General features: G+C 34.3%; 1 protein-coding gene across 1 annotated transcript; it reads right to left on the bottom strand.

Annotated features, from left to right (window-relative positions):
* Positions 1-311: 311 nt before the first annotated feature.
* On the bottom strand, positions 312-9,821 carry LOC100748895 (dedicator of cytokinesis protein 7). The gene is made up of 20 exons (XM_003491747.4): positions 9,648-9,821; positions 9,237-9,414; positions 8,983-9,161; positions 8,739-8,880; positions 8,466-8,669; positions 8,209-8,400; positions 7,910-8,134; positions 7,553-7,827; positions 7,128-7,443; positions 6,748-7,053; positions 6,454-6,659; positions 4,560-6,323; positions 4,325-4,452; positions 3,987-4,249; positions 3,648-3,907; positions 3,135-3,569; positions 2,707-3,059; positions 2,424-2,626; positions 2,023-2,342; positions 312-1,935 (listed from the first exon to the last, which is right to left on the bottom strand). The coding sequence occupies exons 2-20, from the start codon at positions 9,375-9,377 to the stop codon at positions 1,881-1,883; spliced, it is 5,967 nt and encodes a 1,988-aa protein (XP_003491795.1). The 5' UTR covers positions 9,378-9,414; positions 9,648-9,821; the 3' UTR covers positions 312-1,880.
* Between the last annotated feature and the right edge of the window lie 339 nt (positions 9,822-10,160).

Consider the following 10,160-nt stretch of genomic DNA (forward strand, 5'->3'; position numbering starts at 1 on the left):
CAAGTTTCGTTAAACGAACAATGGAATGGGAAAAAGTAATCCAATAGACATTCCAGTTTGTATAGGATTATTTGTACTATTTTAAAACTACTGATGATTTCCCGCATTTTTTTAAATTTGAATTTCTACCATGTATATATGTATATGTTGTAGGAGAAACATTATAATATAATATAACATTATAAACATATAATATAAACAATATACATAACAGTATAATTATTGTTTATTTTTTATTAATTGAAAGATTCCTCGGTGATAATGGATAGTTAATGGATAGTTTTCTGCTTTTATATTTTATTTTATTTTTTTCTCTATGTTGTTCACTAACTTTTCTATATAAACGGAAAGAATCAACAACGCCATCTTAGTTTACCGCGCTTTGGAATCGTAATAGCAGGAGTTTCTCGGTGAGTTGCATTCTTTATTACGCTTGTTATTCGTAAAACAAAGTAGAAAAAGTTCAGAAATAGCGAAGTATAAAATGGATATATATTTTGAATATTCTGTGACATACAAAAGTTTACATCCACGGCAGTTTCGCTAAATTACTCCGTATAAATATAATGTGTGTTGCCATTGCAAGTAACGGATTTTTAAAGTAAAATTTTATAATGTTTGAAGAAGTTTTCACAAGCTTTTCTATAATAGTCTCTTAATTGCGTGAAATAATTTTTATCGAAATGATACATATAAATCTTTTCATTTGTCAATCTTTTAATTTACTTGCAAAATCACGCTACCAATATTAATGAATATAAGTATATTCATATAAAATATCATCAAACATTAGTTAATTTAGAGAGCTATGCATTACTCTAAATGACAAGATTACTTGCGTCTTCGACTAGAAGCTTATAGTTTTGAAAAATCTAATAGATTTGTTAAAAATGTATTTAGTACTGTAAAAAGCATATTTGTCAATTATATTGAGATTTAGCATTCTTCAAACATTCTTTACATTGAGACAATCATTAATGATGTTCTAGAAACTTTGAAGAAACTTCTAATAATAGACTTGTTATTCGATGCAATAATTAGATCTCATAAAACTATCATCATAAAAGAACTAAAAGATAATCATATATAAAATACTAATCACAAACCAAAGAAATTTTCTTGCAAGAATATAAATTGCACGTTATAAATAAATTTATTTGTCAGTTATAAAAAAAAACAAGTCTTTTGGATAAAATATCTATTGTTACAAGCTTCTGCAGTTATAATTCCATGTTTAATCGAAAGATCACAGCTTCCTTAGTAGCTAAATACATAAATAGACATTTAACTTCTATATTCTAGGCAGTATGTTATGCATTAGAATGCAAAACATAAACACAGTAAATAAATTCATGTTAAATATAATTACAAAATACAATTATTGAAAAGACGGTTAGATAAAAAATTATTGTTATAACTTTAGTATTGACATTCTTATTTACTTACTACGTTAATTGTCACTACGTAATGTTTAGTCAAAAGCAGTGTATAAAAAGACTATGAAAAGCAAAATATCAATTCCCATGTGTCTGTATCATCTGTTTGAAAAAATGAGTTATTTCTATAAGAAATAATGCTTTCATTTTATTATTATCAAAAAGTCTGTTGTCTCAAATAAGTTGCCCTTCTCTACTTAATAATCGTTCTAAATTGATAATAATGATCTGATCTTATATTTTGATCTAGTCTTATATTTTTAAACTGTCTAAGGCAGACACTCTGATACCAGCAGATCAAAATGCTTTATCCTTATAGAAAATGAATGGATATAAATATAATATATATGTCTATATAAGAGCACATGCTGCTGATATTTTATGAACACTAAATACTTGCATCAGTGATCTTTGGTAACTGTTGATTAGCAGTATTCAGCCATTTTACCAACGAGGTGATGTTGATGGTACACTTTGTTGATTTGTTAATGAAGGTCCACTGTATTATCAAGAAGAAGAAAAAGATAGACATATTGTAAAAGATATTGGGCTAAACTATTATTTATTTTAACTAAATTTCTCATACCTCCATGCAATAAGAGGAGAAAGTCTTTCTGTTAATCTTTGATAATTTCTTTCCAATTCTCGTTGATAGTCTCGTTGATCTGGCCCAATTAAATTTTTGTTTCTTTTCAAAGCATCCAAACATTTCTTTGAGAAATCCTTGAAACATAGGCGTAATTTATGCTGCAGTCGAGTGGGCTGTGCATTCTGTTCCCTTAATCCAGAAAGAAACACAACAGCAACTTCTGCAGGACCTTGATTAACTGTTGTTCCAATGCAACCTTGAAGAACCATCTGCAGCATCTTTGCATCAGGTGGTTCTTGAGCTGTAGCTGCTGCAACCTGATTCAACAAATTTACATAAAACAGAGTTAATTTATAAAATAAGAATTTATCTTATAACAGAAGAACATATATACATACCTCTGCAGTTTTCTTTTGTATATCTTCAATTGCAACTTCAATTGGACTTAAAACTATTTGCTTCCTAGCAACCACGCGAATCCTTGTCTTTAGATAAGGAAAGTGTGTAGCTACTGTTAGTATAGTTTTACGTTTGCACTGTTCTCTTAATTCTCCATGAGCTTTACCACCAGGAGTAAATGGCGTTGCATATACAAATCGCTCTAGACATGATTGAAAACATTAATATGAATGGAAAATTAATTTTGTTAAGTTATTTAAAGTTCTTCAGAACAGGACTTACTAATATTAAAATTCCTATGAAAAATAGTTGGTCTATGCCTGAGCTCATGTGGCTCGAAATATGGTTCCACATATGTGATCTGAACATAGGCTTTATCTAGTTCTAACTTGCTGGAGTCTACAGGGTTTGAATCTTTTATTATCACAATATTTTCCGCGCCAAATCGTTCAGCATAGAAATTCTCGAGTCTCGAGAATATCTCTGGTAGCTTTGTCAAAGTCGGTTCTTTATAAACGAATTCTTCACCAGCAAGATCACCAAAACGCCCACCATAAAATCCTACTCTGAAATATGTTCCAAATACTCGTTTTCCCGCTAATTGTTCTACTCGTGTATATGCTTCATGAAGTTTCCTGTGATTAGAGGATCATAAATTAAGACAGATTCGTTTTCATATTAAGTTTTTCAAAATCTGAAGGATATCATACCCATGAATATTAGCTAATTTTTTGTAATCGTGTGCGGCTTCTGCTATTGGAAGCAGCACCTTGTATACATCAGGAATAGCTTCATACATTCCAGCTGTATGAAAAGAGCTGGCAGCATGTTCCAGCAAACCAGCTAAACCACTTTCTGAAAAGTCTGGTCCTAAACATAAACCTTCTTCTCTTCTTGCCAGTACATCATCTCCTACTGCACTCTCTTCTAAAGCATTTGGTGTGATAGGAGCTAAAGCAACAGCTCCTACTGGTCGCCCGCCGCCTCCTGGTTCCAAAAGGTGTAAATATTCTGCTACTAAAGCAGCACTGTGCACTAAACACATAGCTGCCTCTGTGTGATTCTTTCTTTCCATATGCTGCTGAGCCATATTTGCCAGCCATGTGAGTCTAAGATCTGGTGAACCTTGATATCCCTTTGCAATTCTGTGAAATCGTCAATTTTGATTCAATATGCTACATATATCATATTTTATCAGAAGTTTCTGTTTTTAACACAATTACCTATACATGAGATCTAAAAGCATTTCTGGATCCTCCTGGAATTCCTTCATTTTAACAGTATCAGACAGGATCATATGTAGATTGAACAAAAGATCCTTCACTTGCTCTGGAAAGCTTGTGTCTGCTAATTCTGTATCCCTTTCAGCATATACTAACACTGTTTTTAATGCTCTCCTAAGTGCTCCTTCACTAGGAGCTCTCCCTCTTCCAACAAGGGCAGACAAAGACGTGGTGACTTGCATTTTAACTCTGGCAAAATTCTAAACATATTAAATTAATTGATATATTTATAAAATAAATCATTATAGATCTATTGAAATATATTACTAAGATATTTACGTTTCCAATTTCGAAATTTTGCCTCATTAATAAATAAAGACTGGCAGCAGCATGACTCCGAACAGCACTTAGAGGTGAGCTGCATCTAGTGAGTAATGTCAAACACAGATCTCCGCACCTTTCACTTTCCTCATCAAACAGAGCACTATGATACTTAAATACCAAAGCTCTCTGAGTATTAAACATATGTTGTAACACAGATGTGCTCTGATTTCTTGCTAATGCTCTCAAAAGCACTTTTAATACGGCTCCTACAACCGCACCTAGAAAGCACAAAAATTTTGTAAATATAAAGGTACAAAACTTATAAAAAATATTGTATAAGTACATATATATACCTCCTCCTCCATCAGCTTGGACAACTGTTTCTAAAGTATCCAAAACTACCAGGGAAGCTTCTGCTGCTAATGCACCTTCTATATGAGCATCTTGCTCCACAGCTCTGCCTTCTGACTGTTCGCAGGATCTTAAACAAAAAAAGATTGTTCAGATTTTAAATCTTCACTTTAATTATATTGAGAACGAAATGAATTTGCATAAATGTCTGTAGTGTAGATACAGAAGTTTACCTACCTATAAGGCATCTGATCTTTACGCCACCTAAGTTTGTCCCCACTCATTCTCTCTTTTCTTCTCAACATCATCTCGCTTCTGGCGCTTCCTTGGCCAAGAATCACATCCTCCAATCTAGATCGAATATCACTTGTAGCTGCCGCCTGTGGAGGCAGTCTCTTCAGCGCCTTTTTCCCTTTATATTCAAAAGCTGCAGTGGCAATATTGAGAACTTGAAGAAGACACAGTATACGTCTAGAACTTAGTTCTGAACACCACTGTGTTAAAGCAGACTGTTCCAACCCCTTAAGTACCCACAAGACACACATCAAGAGATGTCTTGTAGCCTCTGAACTCAAGGAAACTCTACATTGAGTTCCTGCAGTGTCTGCAGAAACTCCACCAGCTATGGCTAAAGCCACAGATTGTGTAATAGAACCAGATTCGTCAGGATAAACGCTCTTGTCCTTTGAATCCCAATGATAGAGTTGTGGTAGAGCATCCATTATAATGTTCAAAAGTGGCAGATAGAGAGCAGCGACTCTAGCTTTCGCAGCAGGATCAGAATATCGTGAATCAACGTCATGGCACGCCATAAGATGTCGAATGGTCCCAATAGCTCTGTTTTGAAGCATAGGATTTGGTATTTCTAGAGTATTCGACAAATCTGATAAAACAATTCCTACTAAAAAGTGTTGCTGTCGGAACTCCTGACTGAGCTCAGAAAATCTAGCTCGATCTCCAGGTACTAGGGTAGATATCAGACTGCCAGAACTTCCAGTTGATGGACTGGGAGAAGCTGGCGCCGATCCCGACGTATATCCAGTTCCAAACGGCAAATTCAGTGCCACGTAATGCTCGTGAGAGCATATTGTCCGTACGAGGTCCAATTTCAACGCGTAAAGTGCAGCTGAATCGGGAATGTGCATAGATGCATCTGACAGAGAGCAACAGGCAGCACGAGTTAGGGACAAAACGAATCCTCTGTCCATCACTGATAGTAGATCAGAAAGAAAGTTGCCTAGACTCGATATTAGATTATTGGGTATCCTGTTTTCCTTTCCACATCGTGAAGTCACCTCTGAAGTCAACGTTGCAGTAAGTGTTGCCACGTCATCACAGAACTGGGGAGAGAACCTCGACTTTCGAGGAGCCTCCAACATTCCCATTTCTGCTAATGTCACAACCATAGAGCGAACGATTAATTCCAAGAAGAACCATGAATATGTAACAGCCAATTCTCGTGCCTGTCCTGTCGATACAACCCAATGTAACGCTAGTTCTTCGTGTAGAAGCCTTCTGGTAGGTTGACTATTTATAGAAGGCGATTCTTGACGCATAGAGGCTGTTCGATCCAATCCTCTGGAGTGTACCTCCATTTCTAAATCTTCTAGAGGCAGGTCAGGATTGCTTTGAGCTCGAACAATACCAGGAGCATGCGTCATCCTTGGTAAAGAGCATTGATAAGCAATATAGGTTGCTAGAAGCGCGTGTCTTCCGTGAGCATCTAATTGACCATCAGGTAGATTGGTAATATTTCGTACTAGCAAACCTATAGCCTCGAATGCGGTTGCTGCCACATTCAGTGGTTGAGATGGTAGTGTTGGAGGTCGCACTAATAGGGATATTAATTGATCTAGCAATTGAGGTAGCGATCGTACTAAAGCAGAATGTGATGCTCTTGCCAATTCCAATAGAGCTGATTTTAATTCCGATTCCATCCCTGCTTCACCAATGCGTGGAGGTACTTGACCAGTTTCCAAAAAACCACACAGTGATAGAAATCTATAATTTTTGTGTTGCCATTAAAATATTAATAGTATTATTAATCCATTAATGATCATAAGATTATTAATTTTATTGAAATATTTTCATTGAAATATCTAATTAAAAGCTCGAGTTTCTGGAATATTACCTATCAATGTATTTGTCCTGAGGATGAACACTAGAAACTGGTTCCAAAATCACAGTAAAAACGCCTCTATGAGCATCCACCCATCTTGTACCTGGTAGAAGAACATCAGGTGCAATGTATGAATAATTTGCTGGTGGTGGATCCAGCATCGCGGGTAGACTGAATTCCCCTGATTGTAGATGTCCATCTCTCAAAAGTGGCAACCACTAAATAAAAGAAATATTAAGAATATCTTTCAGTGTAATTTACATGAAATAATATATTTTGATTAGAATTTGGCTTCATATTATTTACTGTATATGCTACAGCAGTCTCAACATTCGGTTGTTCCGCCTTCTTCTGGCAACTAATATGATAAAACGTAAATAGCAAATGATGTTTTGCACTCAAATCAGCAGGAAGTCGAATTTTCACTTCGTCGTAAAAGTTTGGATTCTTATTGTGATAAGAAACGGAAGTGAAGCATTCGTGAGTCATTTCAGGACACGATGATCTTCCAAAAATAGCTGTTAGTGCATCAGCCTCCTGTTCACCACCCATAAGTTGAATTCTTACGGCGATGTTTCGTGCAGAACCAGTCCTTGAACTGAAGTTTGCTTCCTGTAATAAAAAGTATATTTTGTTTATTCATGGTAAGCAGTAATTAAGTATTAAAGAGCTAAATGATAATTTACTTTTGGATAAATGTATAGGAGATTTCGATACGTCAAATCTGGCGAAATAACTTCGCTCGGAAATTCAAGTATTTCTTTGACTGGCCGACTCTTTTCATCAGGATATGGCACTAATCTTCTGAGATCAGGATCCAAGCATCTAGGCAGTTCTTCTGGTCTAGGACTAAGGTCCAATTTTAGTATACCTGGTAGACATTTTAATCTCTTTAAATTAGAACCAGGTCTCCGTAGTTCGACTAAAAGTTTGTATAAATCTTCGTCTCTCAGTCGTTCACTTTCTTGTTTAAAGAAACTTGAAACAGTCAATGTGATAGGCCTAAAAAATTAAACATATAATTTAGAAATTAATAATATTAGTAATTTATTTAAAAATATAAAAAACATTAGATGTAAAAAAAAATTAGTTAAATTATAAAAATATCCACCTAAATGTATCAAGACAATTAGCAAAATCGTCTGGCGACCAACTACGTCTTTTATCTGAACTTCTTCTTTCTAAAGATCCTCTTCTGGCGGGCGGTTCCACTTTTTTACGCCACTGTTCCAGTCCACCCGATTTTCTGTCTAAAGATCCAGCACTTCCTGTGCTATCTGTATCTCCACCTCCTCCTATCACACCAGAAATGTGAATGGCAGTCCATGCAAGTGGCATTCTATATCGACCTAAACGCTCACATGCAGCTGCAGCAGCTGCCCTTACCTATTTTGGATTAAATTTTTCTTATTACCATATTCAGCACATTTATAATTTAATGATTTATGGATTGTATTTGATGTATTACTTTTTCTTTGTTTTTATCTTCACGCAAATATGGTTCAGCACATTCAGAGATATCACCTTGCAATACCTTTTCAAGTCTAACGACTAAAAATAAATCTGGACTAGGCTTGCTGATACTCATAACACAGCTTCTTGCTAAAGTACTGGCATCACTGTATGCAATATGACTACCAAGCATCCTTTTTAAGCCTTCCGAATTCATGTCTACATAAAAGTTCTCAGATACCTATAGATCCCAAAGAAATTAGGAAAACGAAAATTATGTGTAAATATCTTTCAAGATTTTTTATTTTCATATACCTTCTTCTTTTCTTTGGCATCGTATAAAGCTAAACTCGCGAATATTGGTTCAACTTCCAATTCCAATTTCAGTTGGAGACATTTCACAAGAATTTTATGTGAAAAAGGTTCTGTAGGTTCTGGTGCTATGCCAATTTCCTGCCACTCATCATCAGGGGAAGCTGGAGGTGCATAGAGTGGAAATAACGCTTCCTAAAATTAATATCAGTAGATCAGAATTACTAAAATCTAATCTTGCTTGTGCATACAGTACTCACTTGACGATCTTCTGATCGTTTTTGCTCGTTCATTTGATCAATGGTTTCTGGACAAACTCTGTCCAATAAGGTGGGAAGAAGAGGATCATGTTGCGAATGTCTTAAATCTAAACTTGCCCAGGATCCTCTTGGTGTATCTCCACAATTAGATAAATCTTCCTCTTCATTTGGCGATCCTGAACCATTTGTATCCTCTTGATCCACCTATTTTATATCTGATTTAAATGTGTTCTTCAATTATATGCCATGCATATTTTATTTTTATTCAAGCACCTCAAAATCTTGTCTTGGAGTATCCTGAAGAAGTCTGTCTCTTGCTATTGGAGAAACTCGACGTTTATATTTTCTGTGCACTATTACCCAATCTGAAGTGAAACTTTCAATACATCTTCTGACATAAGGAGATACTATGTCCCTAAAAAATTCAATAAAATTAATATAAATGCAAAAATTCAATAAAATTAATATAAATGCAAAAATAATGATTTTGTTGGTTGCAAGATATAAAAAATCTTACATAGATTCATGAGGCACAATTGGTTCCTCTGTTCTGATTTTTCTTTTTACAACTTTTAATTCAACATCACCAGGTGGAAAATCTAATATTGATTTAAGAGGATCACGGTCAAGAACTGACTGATGTTGAGCCAAAAATTCTTCATAGTCTAGTGGCTCTAATACCTCACATAGTGACATCTTTAAAATATTTTTATTAATTACATTGATGTACGAATTACAACTTATGTAGACAAATTGCAATTCAGGATGTACCGTGGAAGAAAAGCCTGAGAATGAGCTGCCACTCTTTGACAGATCACGTGAATATGAGGTAGAGGTAGCAATCTGACGTCTAACGTCAGCTGCATGCTGTTTACTCAATTTTTGAGTAAAAGCCCGCTGCACAGATGACATTATAAATGTCGGGGTAAAATACTCCTTTGATGAAATCCTAGACATTTTATTTAAAATGTTGAAAGTCAGACAAAGCAAACAGAATAGGTAATAACTATAATATAATACTAGCATTCAGAGATAAATTTTTATTGTGAAAATCTAAATTAAATTTATCTTAATATATTTTTTTATTAATTGTTTATTAAATAAAATTGCACACAACATTATAATACTCAAAAACCAATATAACTGGTACTACTGTAGTGAGAAACAAAAGACTATACTCACGTGACTTTGTGATTACTAAAAGTTCATTATGTAAAAATTATGAACACCTTTAAGTCAATAGTCTAATATTTTGACAGTTCTTGTCATCAACTTTTGTTGCATCAGGAATGTGCCCTTATCAAGCCAAAATTCCCATTAATACCATAAAAGTACATCATAGAGGGGAAACTACTGTAAAAAATTGATTTTAGCTTCCCTAATATCTAGTGCTATCGTAGAACCAAGAATAGAAGTTATATTATCCTTAATTATTCTTTCCTTATAGCTATTGCAAGTATGTTAAATAAGAACATTCTAAAAAGTACCCTAATATTATTTAATAAGATTACTTTATTACGTATAGTTATGTATGAGTATAGTGATATTTCCCCGAAGATTAATAGTATAATAATGTTATTTTTTACAATATGACATTTATTTTATCTGTAAATTTTCTAAAACATTAATTAATACATAACAATTTTAAAAATGAATAGGTGTGTTCGTAAAATAACAGATATTTACATTCTAGGT

Source organism: Bombus impatiens, unplaced genomic scaffold (assembly GCF_000188095.3).
Source record: "Bombus impatiens unplaced genomic scaffold, BIMP_2.2 scf_0633, whole genome shotgun sequence".
Classification (NCBI taxonomy): Eukaryota; Metazoa; Arthropoda; class Insecta; order Hymenoptera; family Apidae; genus Bombus; species Bombus impatiens.